Source organism: Penicillium verhagenii (assembly GCF_028828195.1).
Source record: "Penicillium verhagenii strain IBT 33310 chromosome Unknown utg000007l_segment0_segment0, whole genome shotgun sequence".
Lineage (NCBI taxonomy): Eukaryota > Fungi > Ascomycota > Eurotiomycetes > Eurotiales > Aspergillaceae > Penicillium > Penicillium verhagenii.
Genome location: NW_026643171.1, coordinates 2,037,085 through 2,058,677, shown reverse-complemented (window position 1 = coordinate 2,058,677; position 21,593 = coordinate 2,037,085). Strand labels below are relative to the sequence as shown.

The following is a 21,593-nucleotide window of genomic DNA, read 5'->3' as shown; positions in this document are numbered from 1 at the left end:
TGTGTCATATTCTAGTGCACAGAGTACGTACGAAGTACTAAGGTACTCATCTCAGGGAATAGAGGCCCGGCACCAGTTGACGCATTGTTAGATGCTAAATCAATAGCATCCAACAGTAATTGATCCTGCACATGTGAAATGCCTACGTATCCGGATTTAATTTAACATTAGATAGGGCAGACCTGAAATTACTTTGGGGCACTTCGAAACCTTGGAATACTCCAGATGTCAAGCCCTGGAGGCTATCTTGTGCAGCCCTGAAGAGAACAAAACACGTGGAATTGGTTCCTGAATGCTTCCAATTGAGCACGACACCTCATTAGTGGGTTTGGAGAGACAACCTTAGAAAGTTGCGCTTTTAGTACCCGTGGACTTTTACCTCGTTCCATGGGTGTCAGGGCATTTAAGGTAGAAGAGTGGGGTCAATCTCGGGCGCGTAGTACGTTCCAAGGTTACGGAGTAAAAGGAGGGCAATTTGGGCGAGCTTATTTACCATTTCAAACGGGGGTGTGCGCAACAGAGACCATTTATTGGTTAATGTCATGATACAAGCTGTGTTTATTGTATACAGAGTACACACCGTTTATCTCGAAAGATTCTGGACCGCAGGCCAAACTACGGCACCGTGCGCAGAATAGGGGAGATTAAAGAATTAGAACCAATCCACTCGAGAGGCTCTGATGCTTCCAAATCAAATACACGGAATCCTCCGTATGGGAAACTCACAAATCATCATTTGCCCCACACATCATTGTCGTCTTCCAGGGCACTATACCATCGCGTGGCAGCTTGCCCCTGGACCGGCTCCGTTGCGTGTTCCTGAGCCGGCTGGTCGGGCTGGTCGGGCTGTTCGGGCTGTTCACTCTCTTCTTCGATTGGTTGTCCAGATGGTCTCCTAAACAAAGATTAGAAACAAGGGTCAGCAAGGTCATCCCAATGATGCTTTATAGCCCAATCATTCATAAAAACTTACTCGTAGTGTCGGGTTTCAGCTTTCCAGGCCGAACCAGTTTCCCGTTGTGCCTGAGCTCGATCTTCCTCCTCGGCTTCTTCATTCTCCACCACGAGGTCGACAAGCTGACTGCGATGTGACTGTTGGGAGCTCGTGGAGCTGGCGTTGCGCTGCAAGGGACCTGGCCCACGGGAGCTCTTACTGGACTTGCGCGAGGAATTAGGATCCCGCCTGCTGTCGCTGCCCGACGCTCGGCCTTTTCGGTGTGTGCGGGACTTTTTCACTGGGCCATCGGTCGATTGACTGGAGCCCTGGTAGCCCCTGGTTATTGGTAACCGTTGATCTCGGGGGACTTCGTTCGCGGTGATGACAGGATACTACAAGCGGTGACAAAATTATTAGCTTCCCACACAGCGACAATTCACTCTTTACAATGTTAGTGACTTACATTCCAGTCTCCAAATTCCAGTGCACGCGCATTGGCGAACAAGTGTTCATCGTCGTCGTCCAGCGCGATTGCGATCTCACTATATGATCGGTATCGATCGGTAGAGCTACGGCTGCCTCTCTCGTTGCGGTCTCGGGCACTGGACCCCCCGCCAGCGAGAAGCGGGGTACGACTATCAGTCTCTCCAGGCTTGCTAGTCTCGCCCGGCTTAGGAATCCAGTATTTTGCCTTTCCTCCTCGTTCGTACCGCATTCCATCCATGACTCGCTTAACTCGGGAATCGGACTCCTCGTGCGCGATGATATTGTCGCCTGAATCAAAGAGCCGATAGTCATAGTTCTCTCCTCGGAGTGTGATCTTTGTATCCTCAATCAGATCGAGGATTCCAAACGCGTCTCTAAGCGCGTACTTCACTGGCATACGGGCAGCCGATATTGTGGGATCAGCATAATCATGCCATGAGAATGCATACCAGTGTGCCATGGCGAAGAAAGGCATTTCAAAGCACAGCAGGCTATCCTGGATGGCGGCAGCAAGATTATCCGGGGTGTACCCGGCGACACCATTGCCAAGAGCCCCCAGCCATTGCAGAATCGACAAGAAGAATCCTTGCCAGTATGAAGCAAAGATGATGAGTTTGACACAGAGGAATTTGGGGACAGGGCGGAACGGCAAGAGGTCGTCGTGCAGACACACCCAGAACATTGCTAGGGAATACAGGCTGAGGGTGACACTGGCATTGTACACAAGGCCGGTCCACAAATAGCCAGATCCGATATCCAAATATCCTTCATGGTATGTATCGGTGGCTTTCATCACAATAGATGCGAGAGCCAGAATGGGCTTCAACCAGGCATACTGCAGGATGCCACGTTTGACAGCTAAGAAAGTATGCGGGTCGGAGATATCAACCTTCGGCAGGAAATGGTTAAGTGGCCAAGCATGGGAGATCGGTGGGCGGCCATGGGCCATAATGATTACTGCCCGCTCACCACCAAGGAAATTGATGAGCAGCTGGAAGAATGTGTAAATAGTGAATGCCTATCAATCACCTCGTCAGCATAAACCCGACCGACCCTAGGATATGCAAAATACCTCATAGATATCACGGATCGGATCAAGAAACTGAGCTGCAGTCAGGGATACGATGCTCGTCCATGAAGCTGCCGCGAATATTGGCACCCTTTTGTCAATTAGCATGACTCCTGAGTCTTCCGAGACGGTCGGCAATGGTATAGCCAACACTCACATCAAAAGAATGCGCACAACATATCTCTGAAGAAGGGGCTTTCGATAGTTTTTGCTATTGATGCTCGAATTAGCAGCTATTGGGTCAGGCTTGGTTGCGATTGGAGCTCATACGTTTGGAACCATATGGACCTGCACAAGATAAGGAGAAGTTAGCTTCATCAACAAAGATTAAGGTATTAGATAGCTCGCGAGAGTTATATACTCACACAATAGAGAGTAGTGAAGCTACTAGAGCTGAGACACCGGTGACAATAATGATTGCTCTAGCTAGGCTGGAGCCTGTTCCTCCACCTCCACCAGCAGCAGCGGCAGCGGCGGTGTTCATGGTTACGAACGAGTATGGCAAGCGCGGATAGGGGTAGCCGCGATTCTAGGTACAATAAGTCATTTCGTAAACTCGTGAGTGGCGTAAGACATGGTACACTCGGCGCGCGCAAAGGACTGGGGAGCTCGAGGAATAAATCGTCGCCAGGAGGCGTGTGCCGATGACGATCGTTCTCGTGACACCGCCTTAGATTAAAACAATCCCGCATTTCCAACATTCGCGACTCCACGCCACGCAACATTTCCTTAGATCTTGGAATGCTAAGGCTCATTTATTGGGCTCGTCAATTGCGAGTCAATCCATTTAGCTGAAAAATGCTCACGCCAGCTGGCGGTTTCAAGGAGAAATGGCCAGTACAAGCTTGACGGCTTCTTACCTGACGCCGGACCCAAGCTTCAATTGGTCCGTTGCATTTGGAAATCTTGCACACGTATTACTAGTTGACTGATTGAGACTTAATAGGTTTTTTCTCCTGGAGCTCTTCGTTTGTTGTATTCTGTGAGTGTCTTTTAGATATCCACGACCAACTTGTCGCTAACTTCTTAGTGTTTTATTCTTTCTCCTCTACTTCAATCGGCTGTTCGCGACCCTTGTATCCTACGGAATTCGAGCCTATACCTGGCACTACTACCGCGTTTATGTCGATATCAACGCGTTGCAAGTGTCGCTCCTGGGTGGCAGAATATTCTTCAAGGGTGTTCGGTACCATGGAGTGAATGAAACGATCTTCATCCATGGAGGGTTCATAACGTGGAGGTATTGGAAACGTCCAGTGGCACGCACCGATCTATCCGACTTCAAAGAGAAAACCAGCGGCTATGATGCGGCAAGCAAAGAAGAGAATGGTTCTGTTCCAGACACACCCAACAATACAAATGCAAGTCTGGGAGAACAAGGTGGAGCTGAAAAGGCCATTAAGTTGCCGTGTCGCATCTCAATTACAACCTACGGCTTAGAATGGTTCATTTACAATCGAACTCCCGCCTACGATAGTATTCTTGCTGGCTTTGGATACACCAAGGATGTATGGGATGATGGCGAGAGCGATGATCACTCCCAAGTCGGCGTACAGCCAGGGCGGACTGACACAGCGTTCACAATGGAGTCTGAGCGTGGAACAAAAACAAGCCTCGACAACGTTTCTGATAATAATACGGGTGAAAGGGAACATTTGGATTATCAAGCCTCCAATAACCGTCATGCCGAAATCTCGGAGCCGGTATCGAATTTGCTTGAGCTCTTACCGGTAAAACTCGATTGCACTAAAGGAGCAATTGTGATGGGAAACGAGAACACGCGCTCTGTTTTGACAACGACTTTTGATGGTGCGACCGGAAATATTGCTGCTTGCAAGGCAGGCTCGCTAGACTTGTATCGACAGCTTTTTTCCTTCAAGTTCAAGCACCCAGTGGTCCAAATGCGGCCCAACCCCGACTTCAAACAGACGCAATTGGCTACTGCTAAAGTTTTAGGTGCTGCAGAAGATGAAGAACCAGTCTTGAAATGGAACCGGGGGAACATCTTCAGCTATCGCTTTCAGAGACGCAAGATATGGCACGGTATTCGTGACCTTGTTCCGTACTTCCAAACCTCTGTGGAGTCGTTCAACTTGGGAAATAGAAAAGCCGATAACATGCCAAGAAGTCAGGCAGAGTTTCCAGATGATATCCGTTGGACTGGTCTCTCCCGATATCTGGACGAAGCTGATGACGATGATCATGAAAAATGGAATTCAGTCGAGTATGCCCGATTTTCCACCATCTTTGATGGCCCCAGCTTAGAATTGACGTATTTCTGGGACATTCCCGGTCATGTTAAGCCGGAGCATGTGGTCTCTGACGAGCAAATGAACAAGAACATCAACCATACCTCCCCTCCAGAATGGGGCATCGATCTCAAGATAGATGGTGGAACAATCAACTATGGACCCTGGGCCGACAGGGAGCGAATTGGGCTGCAAAATGTTTTCTTTCCCAATTTTTATCGCAGCGCGGAAGCCGCAGAGTCGCTTAGGCCTGGCATGTTAAGACAAAGTACTTCCTTCAAGTTGCAAATTGAAATTAGCCAGGAGCTCATACTCCGAATTCCCACTCGAGAGCAGTCAAAGGACTGGCAGTGGAAAGGCCGCGCGGACGGTGTTGGGGGTACTTCGAAAGTGAAGAAGCAAAGTGAGAGAGGGAAATCGCGCCCTAAGGAAGGTGAAAAGGGCCATATTGGCCCTGATATTCGTCCATTTGGGTGGCTCTCTCTTCGTGTTGGCCCTGACTCGACCATCAGCTATAACATGGATATGGCAGCATCACGTACAGGGTACCGAAATGAGCTCGCTCTGGAATTACGCGACTCGAAGCTCTCTTCCAGCGTGAATCATGGGCTGCTATGGCAATGCCCACGACAGTTAGTGACATGCGACTTGTCCAATCCCCTCTCCTGGAACAACCTGCGTTCATGGAATTTTGCGATTGAAAGTCATAAAATGGAGCTCTATCTCTTACGAGATCACATTTTTCTTTTGACTGATCTTGTGACCGATTGGGCATCTGGCCCCCCATCCGAATATTACACTTATGTGCCATTTATCTACAACATCGACCTCAACTTCTCAAACCTGGAGTTACTGGTGAATGTAAATGACCGCAACATCATCAGCAACCCGTCTGATCGCGAGGATAATCGATTCATTGTCATCAAGGGCAAGCAGTTGACAGCGAATGTGACAATTCCCTTGGATAAGTATCAACCTGAACATAATACAGTGGAGTTTAAGGTTAACCTCCAAGATGGAGGTGTGGATCACTTGGTTCCTGCCTGGGATACACATCATGCTTTCTTGCCAGGAGCTGAAATGGCAACACTGGATAGCCTTCTTATTGATGGGTCGTACACTTACTTCCTTTCAACATCTCCAGAATTGACAGATACTCTGGTGCTTAATCTCGATGGTACGGCACCTAGATGCTATCTCTATGGATTTTTGATCAAGAGCTTCATGGCCGTCAAAGAAAATTACTTTGGTGATGAGATGCATTTCAAGACTCTTGAAGAATACCAAGACCTGCAGGTGGCGTACACCACCTTGAAGGAACCGCCCGCGAACCCTACGGGTATCAATCCGAACCGAAAATCAAACGACATGGATGTCTTAGTCCATGTAACGGTGGACAGTCCGTGCGCTCTACTGTCCGAAAATATCTACGACCATTTGCAATGCACAAGACTTCGGGCTGCCTCTCTGGAAGCAGATTTGCGATTTACCAACTACTACATGGACATGCAAATGTCGATTAGTCCACTCAAGATAGATTTGCAGTCTACTGAAGAGGACGGGTCCACATCCATATCCGAAACTCAGCTGTTCCTCGATGGGATCTCAGTTTACGGCCATCGTCTTTTTGGATTACCTCCTGCTGAGCCAACCTATGTTTGTAACTGGGACTTCGACGTGGGCAAAATTACAGGCGAATGTTCCCCGGAATTTCTGGCATGCGTGGCATCGAGCCTCAAAAGCTTTGATTTTTCGTTTGACAATGAGGAAAACACGTTGCATCCACTCTTCCCGCCTGTTCTCCATGACGTGACCTTTTTAAGGGCCAAGATTAACTCGATCCATATCACTGTTTTGCTGGACCAGACGGCTCTCATGATTTGCTCTAGGCCATTAACAGTCAACTTCAACGACTGGGCAACCACTAAGTTCTCAAAGCGTATGAACTTATTGATGCCTGACCTGACTGTCGCTGCAGTTGATCGTCAGTCCGCTACCCTAGCTTTCCGATCGTCTGACAAGAGAGTGGACCCTCTTGGAATTGTCAAAGTGGCGATAGGATTCAAGATGGCGATTCGCAAACAGGACATCACCGAAAGTAGACGTTTACAACAGGAACATATCAGAACACAAGATCGGCGTACCCATCGAGCTCAGTGGCTACTTTTTGACTTGGAAGAGATTGCGCCTATCTCGTCTATCCCTCACGCTGATGGTCTCTCAATACCAACGATCGCCATACCTTCAATGCCTGAGCCTATGCATCAAAGCTTTGGCTCTGTAAACGCCCCGTCATACAGAGGGTTTTCGGGGACTCAACCTGCGGGAAGTGCCAGGAGTTTTCTTGTCCACTCCGAAACATCAAGTATCAAAAGCACAAAAATTCGAAACAATGGCTTTCAAACCATCGTGTCAGCTCCTAGCTCAGAGTCATTATATCGGCCTGTCGCCCCCCTCCGTGAAGACAGTTGGAGCACTTTACAGGTCAATCGAACTAAGGATAATGACAGCCATGGTTATTCTACTCCCAGAGCAACTTCGTATTCGCCAGCAGCCATCAGAGATGCGAATCCTTGGATCCTACCACACTTTTCCTATTACAAGCTTTCTTTGAACACCTCCGAGCTGCCATCGACAACCAGTAACGGGCCTGTTGCTAATGAAGATGATAAATACACGACCGCGAGTTCTATGTTTTTGACCTTCGAAGATGATCAAACCACACACACCAACCTTGCATTGGATCTCCCATCTGGTATCCGAGGCTTCTGTACCCCAAGGTTCCTATTCTCCTTGTCTGCCTTGTTGGATGGTTTGGAGCCAAAACATCCAGTTCAGATCATTGATTCCCTTCAAAAGGATGTCATCGCCGATATAGTAGGTTATGACAAGTCTATGAGCCAGCCGAGGCAAACAACTTCCGTTTCACTTCGCATCCCATCCATCAAATTGAGATTGGTGGATGTTTCAGAATCACCCGTCAATAATCAAATTGAACTTCGAGATGAATACGGCATTGAGGTTCACCATCTTCGAGCCGAGGTGCAACGACGCGTTCAACGGCAAAAGGGCGATCTTCTTGAAGGTCTCAACCAAGGCATTACTGCCCATGTGGCGGCGGATCATCTCTCCGTATCTGTTGAAGGAAGTCGAACAGATGCTTTCCAGGAAAAGGCCGTGTTCAACTGCAATCTGAGCGATTTGAACTTCTGGCTTGTGACATCTCCCAATGTTCGCTCGAATTTACAGATGCGAACATTCAACACTGCAACTTCCGCTAGATCAGTGGAACGGCTGGCATTTCTTGTCCGACGAGCTACAACCATGTTTGACTCTGTTGCATCGGCATTCCAAAATATTTCAACTGCAAGCACGCGGCGCCTGCAGTATCTCATTTATTTCGCGACGCAATCAGCAACCGACATTCCGGACCCAATATTCCTCGCACGCATATCCTATGTTCTTCGAGTTGCGTCATCTCATCTGCGCCAACACGATTCTTGGAAAATTATTTCTCGAATCCGAAATATCTACAAAAACTCTCCGGTCCATAAACGCCGCGAATTGGAGCGAAGATGCCTGGAAAACAATCTTCCATTGCCGCCTGATGCTAGATCGACTGTCTTTACTGGCTTTGACCAGTGGCGAGCATGGGATTTGGCACTTGTGGAAAAGAGTTATGTCATGCGCAAAATTTGGCCAAGCCCTGAACCCCGAAAGACTGCAACCAAACCATCTATGTTCATGTCTTGTACAATCAAGACATTTAGGTTCTCTTTGGATCCCGGTGCAAGGGGCAATGAGTTTATTGTCGAAGATTTGTCGACAGTCGCAAAGCTTGTGCCCGAACACATATCCCAAGATGAGGGCACGATACACCTCAAGAAGCTTATCACATTGCAGGCATACTGTTCATCTGCCGCTCTTCATCTACGCTGGGAGGTTCTGGATCTTGTCGAAGGCATTGTGAAAGTGATGTCAACAGTCACCCTTGAATCCAAATCGGTACAATCATCGCCCAGTGATGGACAGAAAGAGCCAACAGAGTTGCAGATTGCTTTTGGCACAGATTTTGGATCCATCACTCTTGATGGTATCAACGTCAAGCTTGCGTTGGTCTCCAAGGGTCTACGAGGCTCCATTGTCCACAGCTCAGCCGGTACAAAAACGACAGGCAAAGAAGAACTCGCTCTTTTGTTCAGTTCAGAGGCATGCTCGTCTGAATTATTGAGCCAGTCGGGATCGCTCATGCTGTCCAGAATTGCCGATCCATACTTGTATTTCTCACTTGTATCCGAAGAAGATGAAAAAGAATGCCAAAATGATTGGAGGGTTGCTGCGTCGTGCAAAAAACTTCGATTCGAGATGAAAGAAGATCCTGTTGGTCTTGCCCATGTGGCAGACCGACTTATTGAGGACGAAGTCAGGTACATTCGACAGCTTACCAACAACTGCAAACTTGCACAGCCTGCTAGTCCTCAAGTTGAAATTCGACCAGTGTCGGGAAAGCCCACCCACAATCGCATCAATGTGGCCATGTTCCTGGATGACTATCAGCTCAGACTAAGCCTCTTGCCGTCCCTGACTTACATTATCTCTGGTGACGTTGCCCGCATGTCGATTATGCCTACAAAATCGTCTCAGATCGAGGTCGACTTTGATGTGAAGCAAAATTCCCATACATTCCTGTCAGGTGAAGGTGTCAAGTCACGGGCGTTGTCGAAATTGGATATCCCTCCAACCAATGGTCGGATCCTTGCAAATCTCTCATCTGGCCGCAAGGAGTTGGAGGTGGACCTCACAATTGAAATGATTCGTCTTGAAGCTAGTGCCGTTCGGAGTCTCTTGGGTGTTCTGACAGGGCCAGATGTTGCCCATCTCCTGGAGGACCTTAAACAGAACGTTGACGTTCTTCAGTCCCACTTGGGTGATGCACTTTCGCTGGAGAAAGCAAGTAAACCGAATCCTGTCTCTGATGAGTCCCCAGTTCTATACAAGGCTCGGCTTACAATGGCTGGATTTGAGATACATGCTGTTGCGCCCGGGTTGAATGGAAAGGATTACAAGGCAGAAATGGTCTTCAGCCTTGGGACGATGCAAATGAGTGTCCAGAATGGCCTGGACCGAGGTTACCCCATGGAATATCCCGAGTTCAATGTTGATGCTTCTCAAATCGGCTTCCTACTGCGACGTCTAGAGAAAGACCAAGCCAGATCATACGGCGGCTTCACGTTGGCCGTCAAACTTCATGGAACATCCACTGTTCGTGAAAATGGGGAAGTCATGCGCGCCTACCATTTCACGAGTGACAAATTTGACATTGAGCTTTTTGCCGAGACGGCTGCTTTGGTAGTGGATATTGCTATCTACACTCAAGAGCGTATCAAGACATTGGATCTGTCTCATGAGGTCAAACGCCTACGCAGACTGCGGCACCGCAATCACAAGCAAACAAATGACACCCATTCTGACGTTCCAAAGATTCAGGTGAATGATGATGCTGCTGCTGCTCAAGTATTTCTGAATGCCCTATATTCTTTTCATTTCAAAGGCATCCAAGTCGCGTGGAATATGTCATCTCCTCTCTCGGGTAGTGGTGGTCGCCAGCCAGAAGATCTTGTCTTTTCTATTCAACAAGTCGAGTTGTCCAACAAGAAGAAGAATACAGCCAGGCTTCGGATTGAGAATATGCAGCTTCAGATGGTTCCGTTCCGTGCAGATCGGAGGAAGCGGTCTCTGAACTCCGCTCTCATGCCTCAACTGGTGTTCAATGTTGCTTATCATTCCATTGGGAAAGAACTGTGGCTCGTATTACAGGCAGCAGGCAAATCCCTCGACATTCGTGCTACATCTGAATTCATCATTCCTGGCAATATGATCCGGAACTCTATCGCATCCGCGAGCGAGGCCTTGCGGGAGGGCAAAGCAGCTTGGGCTACAAATCCATCTCCTGATCCAGATAATGGCCCAAAAAGCCAGGGTCTGTTTGGCAACAGACGAGTACGATCTGTTCTCGTGGACGTTGATTTTGCCGGTGCTACGGTCTCGCTACAAGGAAAGCGAAGTCAGGATCCTCAGACTTTGATGGCTGCCAATATGAAGGGTAGCCGACTTTCCGAAGCGAAATATGGCGAATATGTACAAGGAGATTCCGCGACCACCGCGACTTTGCAGGCGCCAGGGGTGGCCTTGAAGGTTCATTTCGAAGATAATGGCACTGATGACCCAGCGCTAAATGCAGAGCTGAAGGTCAATCCATCCAGCAATGTTCTATACCCGACGCTTGTCCCACTTGTCAAGCAAATGACGGCTACTGTGAAGGAGATCATGGGAGCGAAAAATCAGCAAAGTCGTCCTCGACGTCTTTCCGCTGCAACGAAACTACAATCGCAAAAGATGATGCAAGAACCTCCATTTGGTGCACCGGATCCCAGCTCCATTCTTGGGCGATGCAAGGTCAATCTGGGGTTGTTGTTCTGTAAGCAAGAATTCAGTCTTAGCTGTCAGCCGATCGCCAGAGTGGCAGCAACGGCACGATTCGATAGTGTTTACGTTACGGTCAACACAATCATGTCCAAAGAACAGGGTCGTTTCGTTGCTCTTTCTCTGGCATTCAATAATTTGGAGGCTTCTGTAAAGCATGTTTACTCCAATGAGTCTACCGCGAGTTTTGAAGTTCAGTCCATGGTCTTATCTCTGATGAACAGCAAGCATCTTGGCCGTAAAAGTGGCATGTCAGCGATTCTCAGAGTAAGTCCAATGAAGGTTGTCCTCAATGCCAAACAAGTACAAGATACCCTGTTGTTTCAAGAGATCTGGCTTCCATCCGATGATGAGCCTAGCTCCAGCTCAACGCTACAACCAGAGGAACCGCCTGAACCAGAGGCCCAGACCTACATTGTTCAGCGTTACCAGCAAGTTTCTGCGGCATCGGCTTTCCCTTGGAACACGACTATTGCTATTGAGAAGCTGGAAATTCAACTAGATCTCGGATCAACTCTGGGCAAGGCTCAGTTTGCCATCGACAACTTGTGGGTTTCTTCCAACAAGACCTCAGACAACGAGCAAACTATGTGCATCAACTTTGATTCTATTGGTATTGAGAGCAAGGGACGCATGAGTGGCATTGTTGAAATGCGAACAGTCAAAGTTAGCACCTCCATTCAATGGCCAGAGTCCCGTGAGGCTGGGCACACACCCCTCATTCAAGCCTCCATCGCTTTCCATCATCTCCAAGCGAAGGTTTCATTTGACTATCAACCGTTCCTGGTGGCACATATTGCCATGTTCGACTTCCTCATGTACAATGTTCGTGAACCTTCGGGTGAACAGAGTCAACGGCTCTTTAGTATACTTGAAGGCGACGAAGTGCAAGTTTTCTGTACATCTTTGACGGCATCCCAGACCCTCGCACTCTTCCAAGCCTGGCAGAGGCTAGTGCAGGACAAGAAGTCCGCTTACGAGGCATCTCTGCGTGAGGTTGAGCGATATCTACGCCGCAAATCCTCCATTGCTCCCACCCAGTTGGGTATTCGCACAAAAGAAGATATCAAAAAGGATGATGAGTCGGAGAGGGCACCCATACAACTTCATACCCGTGTGGTTATCAGTATCCACCATATCAATCTCGGTGCCTTCCCTAGTTCATTCTTTGACAACCAAATCTTCAAAATGGAAGCCTACGATGCGCAGGCCCGATTTTCCGTGTCGCTTGAATCCGACAAGATCCATAGCGCATTGGGCTTGACGCTTGGTCAGCTCCGCGTGGCACTTTCTGGAATAAGCCGGCCTAGCTCGGTTCAACTGGAAGAGCTGTCTGTGGATGAAATCGCCCAACGAGCCGCCGGCTCCCGTGGCGGCACCATTCTCAAGGTACCTCGACTTGTGGCGGGGATGGAAACCTGGCAAGTGCCGGGAGCTCGGGAGATTGAATACATCTTCCACAGTAGCTTTGAAGGCAAGGTCGACGTGGGCTGGAACTACTCGCGCATCAGTTTCATCCGCGACATGTGGGAGTCACACTTGCGGGCACTCGCCTCACGGCTTGGTAAGCCACTCGCTCCCTCTGCGGTTCGGATTACTGGTGGTCCTGGCAGCGGTAGTGAAGGGGGTGGCGAAGGAGCCGAGCAGCAAGAGAAGATTACTGCTGTGGTCAATGTGCCGCAATCCAAGTATACCTACACGGCATTGAAGCCACCGGTTATTGAAACGCCACAACTGAGAGACATGGGAGAGGCAACGCCCCCGTTGGAGTGGATCGGGTTACAGCGTGATAAGCTGCCCAATGTTACGCACCAGATCATCATTGTGACCTTATTGGAGATAGCCAAGGAGGTGGAGGATGCTTATGGAACGATTTTGGGAACGTGATCGCGTTCCACTATACCCCTTTTTGCCCGGGTGGCTTCCAAACTTTTTTTTGTATAGATTTGAAGCCTTGTTGATGTTCTTTTGTTTTTTTTTTCTTTATGTACTTGATTCTGTCTCTTTTTGGATGTTTTCACTAGTGCCCACTTTTGGGCCTGGTTTCAACACCACCTGTTGTTCTATCTTCTGTATTAATAATACCCCTGCGTTTTGATACCTACCACTACATACTACTAGTACCTAGTACATTCGGTGGCGAGTTCTACCCAAATGTGAATATTTCAAAGTATAAAATTTTTATTACCTTCCCAGTCAGGTATGTAGCTTACTATTGCATAGCTCACCTAGATAAGGCATATCCATGGATATACCTCCCGAGCTCGGTAGCTAACCATTACCTAATCGTCAAAGTTCCCCCATGGCTGATTGGGTAGGAAGGCTACGGTTGGGAAGAGAAGAATTTTTTTTCCAATATGATTTCATCCAAATCACAAGGTTTAATTTTTACATGATACACCATCTGACCGAGCTAACCCTGAGGTAGATTACAATGGGATCGTCCTTTTCAATGTTAATATGTATTATTAATCCACTACAGCCCACCACCCCGCGCAGGCGGTGAGATAGCGGGGCTGATTGGCTTAGAAAGAGAGAAAAAAACGAGGGCAAAAATGCAAAAATGCAAAAACCTGCAAATTCTTTTCTTGTTTTGTGTTGGATCGTATTTCCTGTAATTTTACACGCTGTCATGCGATAGAAGCTAGCTTGAGCTCAGAAGTGAGTAATATATGGTTGGTAACCACGGATACCCTCGGAAACGTTGAGTCAACGAGACTTAATATACTATCATCTTTGATTTCAAATATCAAACCGAACGTTAATATGATTCAGAATATACTCGGTAGAAAAAACTAGTCGATTCGAGTGATCGGAAGTAAAACAAGTAACATGGAAATAAATTGAAATGGCTGGTTCGCACTGTACTACTAAGTTACTGACATTAAATAATCTGGAAACGCACACAAACCCGGAGCGGGGCACACAAAGTCCCCACTCTCGCTCTCATTTTTTTTCTCCCACTTTTCTCTGCACCCCTCCTTCTCCTTCCTCTTCTCTTCTCCATCCCTTCCCTCTCCGGAGCAGTTTGCACATAGCTTGATTGATCTGGTCCGCGGTCCTGATCATCTGTGTGTGTTCTTGCTTCTTCTATTATTCTAATACTTCCCTTGCCTCTACGGCCTGTTTTTGAGAAGTAAACCGCCAAGATGGTCAAGTAAGTCAAATCTATCCAGCCCAGATGAAGCCATCACGCCCACCATGAAAATTCGGTTCAGCTTGCTAATATCGACTTCTTCAACAGCTTCACCATTGAGGAGATCCGTGGCCTGATGGACAAGCCGGCCAACATCCGTAACATGTCCGTCATTGCTCACGGTATGATTATCCTCCCCCCTACATGGGCCATGAAATTCCCAAATTATATCGAAACTAACTTGCTTTCCTACAGTCGATCACGGAAAGTCCACTCTGTCCGACTCCCTTGTCCAGCGTGCCGGTATTATCTCCGCCGCCAAGGCCGGTGAGACCCGTTTCATGGACACCCGTCCCGATGAGCAGGATCGTTGCATTACCATCAAGTCCACTGCCATCTCCCTGTACGCCAAGTTCCCCGACCCTGAGGATCTCAAGGAGATCTCCCAGAAGGTCGATGGTTCCGAGTTCTTGATTAACTTGATCGATTCCCCCGGTCACGTTGATTTCTCCTCTGAGGTTACCGCCGCTCTCCGTGTCACTGACGGTGCCCTTGTCGTTGTCGACTGTGTCTCCGGTGTCTGTGTCCAGACCGAGACTGTCCTGCGTCAGGCCCTGACCGAGCGTATTAAGCCCGTTCTCTGCATCAACAAGGTTGATCGTGCTCTTCTCGAGCTCCAGGTCTCCAAGGAGGATCTTTACCAGTCCTTCTCCCGTACCATTGAGTCCGTCAACGTCATCATCTCCACCTACTTCGACAAGACCCTCGGTGATGTCCAGGTTTACGCGGAGAAGGGTACCATTGCCTTCGGTTCCGGTCTGCACGGTTGGTGTTTCACCGTCCGCCAGTTCGCCATCAAGTACGCCAAGAAGTTCGGTGTTGACCGCAAGAAGATGCTTGAGCGTCTGTGGGGCGACAACTACTTCAACCCCAAGACCAAGAAGTGGACCAACAAGGCTGAGGATGCCGAGGGCAAGACCCTTGAGCGTGCCTTCAACATGTTCATCTTGGACCCCATCTTCAAGATCTTCGCTGCCGTCAACCACAACAAGCGTGATGAGATCGAGAAGCTCGTTGAGAAGCTCGAGATCAAGCTCCTTGCTGACGAGAAGGAGCTCGAGGGCAAGGCCCTCCTCAAGGTCATCATGCGCAAGTTCTTGCCCGCTGCCGATGCCCTGCTTGAGATGATCTGTATCCACCTGCCTTCCCCCGTTACTGCCCAGAAGTACCGTGCCGAGACCCTCTACGAGGGTCCCGCTGACGACCGTGCCTGCATTGGTATCCGTGACTGTGATGCCTCCGCTCCCCTCATGCTGTACGTCTCCAAGATGGTGCCCACCTCCGACAAGGGTCGTTTCTACGCCTTCGGTCGTGTCTACGCCGGTACCGTCAAGTCCGGTATCAAGGTCCGTATCCAGGGTCCCAACTACGTCCCCGGAAAGAAGGAGGATCTGTACATCAAGGCCATCCAGCGTACCATCCTCATGATGGGTCGCTTCGTTGAGCCCATTGATGACGTCCCCGCCGGTAACATTGTCGGTCTGGTCGGTGTCGATCAGTTCTTGCTCAAGTCCGGTACTCTTACCACCGATGAGACCGCCCACAACTTGAAGGTCATGAAGTTCTCTGTCTCCCCCGTTGTGCAGCGCTCCGTTGAGGTTAAGAACGCCCAGGATCTGCCCAAGCTGGTTGAGGGTCTCAAGCGTCTGTCCAAGTCCGACCCCTGTGTCCTGACCATGATCAACGAGTCCGGTCAGCACGTTGTTGCCGGTGCTGGTGAGCTCCACTTGGAGATCTGTCTTAAGGATCTTGAGGAGGACCACGCCGGTGTGCCTCTGCGCATCTCCGACCCCGTTGTCTCTTACCGTGAGACCGTCACTGCTACCTCCAGCATGACTGCTCTGTCCAAGTCTCCCAACAAGCACAACCGTCTGTACATGACCGCTGAGCCCATGTCCGAGGAGCTCTCCCTCGCCATTGAGGCTGGCAAGATCAGCCCCCGTGACGACTTCAAGCTCCGTGCCCGTCTCATGGCTGACGAGTACGAGTGGGATGTCACCGATGCCCGTAAGATCTGGTGCTTCGGTCCCGACACCACCGGTGCCAACTTGCTGGTTGACCAGACCAAGGCTGTTCAGTACTTGAACGAGATCAAGGATTCCGTTGTCTCCGGTTTCCAGTGGGCCACCCGTGAGGGTCCCGTCGCTGAGGAGCCCCTCCGCTCCGTCCGCTTCAACATCCTCGATGTTACCCTTCACGCCGATGCCATTCACCGTGGTGGTGGTCAGCTTATCCCCACTGCTCGTCGTGTCCTGCTCGCCTCCACATTGCTTGCTGAGCCCGGTATTCTCGAGCCCATCTTCAACGTCGAGATCCAGGTTCCCGAGCAGGCTATGGGTGGTATCTACGGTGTTCTTACCCGCCGTCGTGGTCACGTCTACTCCGAGGAGCAGCGTCCCGGTACCCCTCTGTTCATGGTCAAGGCTTACTTGCCCGTCAACGAGTCCTTCGGTTTCCCTGCCGATCTCCGTTCCGCCACTGGTGGTCAGGCTTTCCCCCAGTCCGTCTTCGATCACTGGTCCGTCCTTCCCGGTGGTTCTCCCCTGGACCCCACCACCAAGCCCGGTCAGGTTGTCACCGAGATGCGCAAGCGCAAGGGTCTCAAGGAGGTTGTTCCCGGCTACGAGAACGTAAGTTATTTCCCACTGTCTCATGATCCCATTGTTGAAACATCCACTAACTCTACTTTTAGTACTACGACAAGCTGTAAAAATGTTCATTGGTCAGATTACCTTCCTGCCAGTCAACGCGCGGAATCTTTTTTTATGAGATTGATGAATGCAATACAATTTCCCAGTTCAATCAAAAATCCATGTCTAAATCGGCATGCTTTCGTCACCTGTTAGAATCTGCGGTTTCTATGAATATCCTTACCCCCGGATAACGTTTGCTGGTGTCTTAAATAGTTGTTCCTTTGCTTTATGTTTTATTTTCGCTTTTTCCTATTTGCTAGTTTAGCTTACCAGTTTGGATATGAAAATCAACATGGTATGCTAAACAAAGCTTGGATCAGTGTAAATCTGTAGATGTTCTATTTTTTTGTAATTTGGACAAGTAGTGTAAATCGTAGAGCAAGCTCCATCCTTCCGATGATTGGTATGATGTATCTGCATAGTACCTATTACTAGTATGCACTGGTTTCCTCACAGTCACGTGATGATTGCGCGCTTTCGCGTTTTCAGAATTTCTGTGCTCTCAAAAACTCTTTTGCTCACAACGATACCACCTTGCAATGATTGAAGGTGTTTTTTGCTTACATTGATACCCTTTTCAGACTGAGAGTCTGATTTATCTTTTAAAACTACCGACCGCCACTGGGGAGTCTCAGTTTTGGTTGTTCAAACGTCTGCAGCTTACCGTCACCCCGGATCCCTGCGATTAACGTCACCTCGAACTTTCATTCTGCTTACCATTCAGTCCCGAGCCTGCCTTGCTCATCGCCATAATGCATTTTACCGACCCAGAAGCTGCTGAGGTCAAGACATGGGTAGTGAAGAAGCTAGAGGACATGTGAGTTTCATCTCAAGATATGCCCAACCACGCATAGCTCCTTGACTTCGGGACTTTCGGCTAATTTGCGTTCGCAATGTTTTCAGCTCAGACGCGGACTCCGATGTCCTTGCCGACTACGTACTTGCTCTGATTAGAACCGATGCGCCGGACGATGAAATCCGAAAAGTCTCGGTGGAAAACTTGGAAGATTTCCTGCGAGAACGTGCGCTTGACACTTTGAATCCCCAGTCCAGTCGAGTAATGCTGACACCTATCAGACACCCAGCCATTTGTTGACGAACTCTTCACCAATTTCGGCCCGAAACAAGCTGTTCCAGTTCCACAATTCCAGCCACAACAGCAGCCGCATACCTTCTCCGCAACTGCCCCAGCATTCAACCCGCCTAGTGGCCCTAAAAATGAATACAGCAGTCGCAAACGATCATTCAATGAGGGCTTCCAGGGAGAGCAAGGAGGCGAAGATAGCGCGATTCAAAATCGCGCCTTCAAGACTCCTCGACGAGGCCGTGGAGGTGGACTTGGTCGCGGTGACTGGATGGGTGGGGGTGGACATCCTATGCAGGGTGGCCAGCAATTCCCGGTCCAGCATGGTGGATTCCCTATGATGCCTGGCAATATGCCTGGAAACATGCCCGGGAACATGCCCGGGTTCCCTGGCTTTGATCAGAACGATCCCATGGCCGCCATGATGGCAATGCAACAAATGGGTTTCCCTCAAATGCCTGGGATGCCAATGCCTGGAATGCCCGGTCAGCCGGGTATGGAGCATTTGGCCAACCAGCGCTGTCCGTTCTACGATACCCAAGGTATCTGCTACTTGGGAACTGCGTGCCCATATAAACACGGCGAAAAGGATGACGGTAAGACTGGTATCTCGTGTTAATTTGGACATGGCACTAATATGCTTCATTAGAATATGACCCGAAGAGTGCAACACTTTCAAACAGAGATGGCGATTCGTCGCGTGGCGGCGAGCGAGGCCGGGGTCGTGGGCGTGGTGGTTTCAGTGGACGAGGACGCGGCCGGTCCGACTTCTCGTCTGCTGGGCATAACGAGGATCGCTCAGTTACAACAATTGTGGTCGAGCAGATTCCCGACGAAAAGTTTTCGGAGGAGGCTGTGCGCGAGTTCTTTTCCCAGTTTGGCAACATTGCAGAAGTTTCGTTGCAGCCTTACAAGAAGCTTGCTCTGGTTAAATACGAGACATTTGCCGAGGCTAAACAAGCATGGGCCAGTCCCAAGGTGATCTTCGATAACCGGTTTGTCAAGGTCTACTGGAATAAGCCCAAGTCCCACGACAAGAATGGGGAGTCACAACCCGAAGTTCCCGCTTTCAACCAAGAAGAGTTCCAGAAACAGCAAGAGGAGGCCCAGAGGTTACACGAGGAAAAGCTGAAGAAGCGTCTGGAGACTGAAAAGGCCAAGGCAGAACTTGAGCTCAAGCGTGATGAACTCATGAAAAAGCAACAAGAAGAAAAATCACTCCTAATGCAGCGTCTTGGTGTTTCATCCGGTAACAGCCCTGATACTGCCATGGTTCAATCCGAAGATTCAGCTGCAGATGATAATGCGAGTGAGGAGACCAAACAACTACGTGCCCAATTAGCTGCTCTCGAGGCAGAGGCACAAACTCTTGGCATTGACCCCTCTGATCCCTCAGCCGCATATGGTCGTGGCGGATACCGTGGTCGTGGTGGCTACCGCGGCCGAGGCGGGTTCCGCGGTCGTGGAGGCTACGACCCTTCATACCGTGGTGGTCCCCGAGGTCGTGGTGGATTCGCCTCCCCACGTGGTCGGGGTGGAGTGCTTCGCCTGGACAACCGACCACGACGGGTTGCTGTGGCAGGCGTTGATCTCCACTCTGATAAGGATGAGGCACTGCGCCAACACTTGATTGTAAGTTTTACATTTTCCACAGGTTTCAAAAGAAACTCCAAAGCTAACCAATCGTTTAGGGTATTGGCGAATACGAGTCCATCGAGGCTAACGGCAGCACACCTGGCTCTATCATTGTGGCCTTTAAGGAACGATACCAGGCCGAGAAGTTCATGTTCAGCCCTTGGAACATTCCCAACGTGGGCGAGGTGCAACTCTCATGGCTTCCCAACCCTCCCATCACATTGCCAGCGGCAACATCAACAGAGTCGAAGAATGGTCTGGGTGACGAGGATCATGACACAAACATGGATACTACACCAGTCACTACTCCGGCACCACAGCAGCCACCGCGTGATATGGATTATGATGTTGCGGAGGATGAGGGCTGGGGTGCATAGTTACTTAACCTCTTTCCATCTCATGTACTATTTGAACCCTGTGAATAGGCTAGTACATCTATTTCCATCTTCTTGAGACGAGACACTTTGATCTCGATACCTTTATCATGCATATACTCGGTCACCTTCCCATATGTAAACCAACATTTAAATCTACTAAATATCCTGTGGAGTCAATTCCACCATATATCCGTCCTGGGGAGGAAAGTCAGCAACGCTACAAGCCCACATTCCAAACATCCATGGGATATATGTAAAAACCCCATATCTATAACTCACCGGATCAGCAACCATGCCAAAATTCTCAAAAACCCCAGCATAATTCTCATGAATCTCCCCTCTCCCAATCCCCCTTTCAGCCTCCCACTCACTCAAAGGCACAGACTCCCTCGTACAAACCCCAGGCTCCTTCAAAACCGCCACCCCATCAGCCCTCAGCCTCTCCACCGCAGCCCCAACATCCGGCACCGTGGACCCCAGATGCGCAAACCCCAAATTAGGCGGAATATTTCCATTCGAGATCCCCTCATCATTCTCCGTCCCATGAACATGGAAAAGTTCCAGCAACCCTTTCGTCCTTGTCAGCACCGGCATCTGGGATGTGTTCTCCGCCCACTTCCCCACCCCTTCGTCTGCTAGCTCTGTGTCCGGTGGCGGGTGGCCGAGGTAGTAGATTGTGAATGGGCCTGCGTTCATGCTGAAGACAACGCGCATGCCGAGCAGGTCGACGTAGAAGTGGAGGGAACGGGCGGGGTCGGTGATGCGGAGAGCGAAGTGGTTTAGGCGGTAGTTGTTTGTTGCGGGGTCTTGGGTTGCGGGGTTGAAGGTCTTTGTTGGTCCGCCTGGGGCGAAGACGCCTACTTCTGAGGGGGGAATTGTTGGGAAGGAGTTTGATGTCATGTTCGTGATGAAGTATGTATAATCTGAGTGTGTACGCTGTGTTTAGTGAATGTCCCCTCACCTTTACTACTCGGGTACTTGAGCAGGATTTTGTCACATGATTCCCCCTGTTGGTAGCTTTGGTAGCTTTGGTACATAGTAGCTTACTAGTATGTTAGGCGTTGACTGATTAGTGAGTACAATACCTATCTCGAGCGAGTACCTAGGGCTGTGGAGAAGAGACATTACATACTGATGTATGGATATGTTAGAGTTTAGGTACGGCCCACGGATGTTTAGGTTTGCAATTCAAACCAATGTCTTCATCTCAAGGGATCGACGTGATTGAGGCGCGATTTGAGGCGCCAAACCAATTCCTTCCATGCAGGTCAATCACGAGAAAGCGGGGTATCATTACAAGCCTCAAGCGCCAGGCTGACTTGCATAGCCTCCTTCGATTCTTGTGAGCTGGTTTTTGTTCTTTCATCCTGCTTCAGTCTTCTGA

At 49.5% G+C, this 21,593-nt stretch overlaps 5 protein-coding genes across 5 annotated transcripts; 3 read left to right on the top strand and 2 right to left on the bottom strand.

Moving 5' to 3' along the window:
• Positions 1–732: 732 nt before the first annotated feature.
• On the bottom strand, positions 733–2,976 carry N7466_007445 (OSTA/TMEM184 family protein; the record flags this gene model as incomplete). Its single annotated transcript, XM_057166834.1, has 6 exons — positions 733–895; positions 974–1,329; positions 1,401–2,441; positions 2,496–2,583; positions 2,650–2,703; positions 2,858–2,976. 6 exons carry the CDS (start codon positions 2,974–2,976, stop codon positions 733–735), a joined length of 1,821 nt encoding a protein of 606 aa, XP_057019875.1.
• A 346-nt stretch (positions 2,977–3,322) lies between these two features.
• On the top strand, positions 3,323–13,111 carry N7466_007444 (uncharacterized protein; the record flags this gene model as incomplete). Its single annotated transcript, XM_057166833.1, has 3 exons — positions 3,323–3,378; positions 3,439–3,474; positions 3,523–13,111. 3 exons carry the CDS (start codon positions 3,323–3,325, stop codon positions 13,109–13,111), a joined length of 9,681 nt encoding a protein of 3,226 aa, XP_057019874.1.
• Positions 13,112–14,328: 1,217 nt separating this feature from the next.
• Positions 14,329–17,130, top strand: N7466_007443 (elongation factor 2; the record flags this gene model as incomplete). Its single annotated transcript, XM_057166832.1, has 4 exons — positions 14,329–14,381; positions 14,469–14,542; positions 14,616–17,050; positions 17,113–17,130. The coding sequence occupies exons 1-4, from the start codon at positions 14,374–14,376 to the stop codon at positions 17,128–17,130; spliced, it is 2,535 nt and encodes an 844-aa protein (XP_057019873.1). The 5' UTR covers positions 14,329–14,373.
• Positions 17,131–17,865: 735 nt separating this feature from the next.
• On the top strand, positions 17,866–20,209 carry N7466_007442 (CCCH zinc finger and RRM domain protein; the record flags this gene model as incomplete). The annotated part of the gene is made up of 5 exons (XM_057166831.1): positions 17,866–17,930; positions 18,017–18,135; positions 18,191–18,793; positions 18,847–19,829; positions 19,889–20,209. The coding sequence occupies 5 exons, from the start codon at positions 17,866–17,868 to the stop codon at positions 20,207–20,209; spliced, it is 2,091 nt and encodes a 696-aa protein (XP_057019872.1).
• Positions 20,210–20,365: 156 nt separating this feature from the next.
• N7466_007441 (putative lactoylglutathione lyase (Glo1)) lies at positions 20,366–21,109 on the bottom strand (the record flags this gene model as incomplete). The annotated part of the gene is made up of 2 exons (XM_057166830.1): positions 20,366–20,404; positions 20,489–21,109. The coding sequence occupies 2 exons, from the start codon at positions 21,107–21,109 to the stop codon at positions 20,366–20,368; spliced, it is 660 nt and encodes a 219-aa protein (XP_057019871.1).
• Between the last annotated feature and the right edge of the window lie 484 nt (positions 21,110–21,593).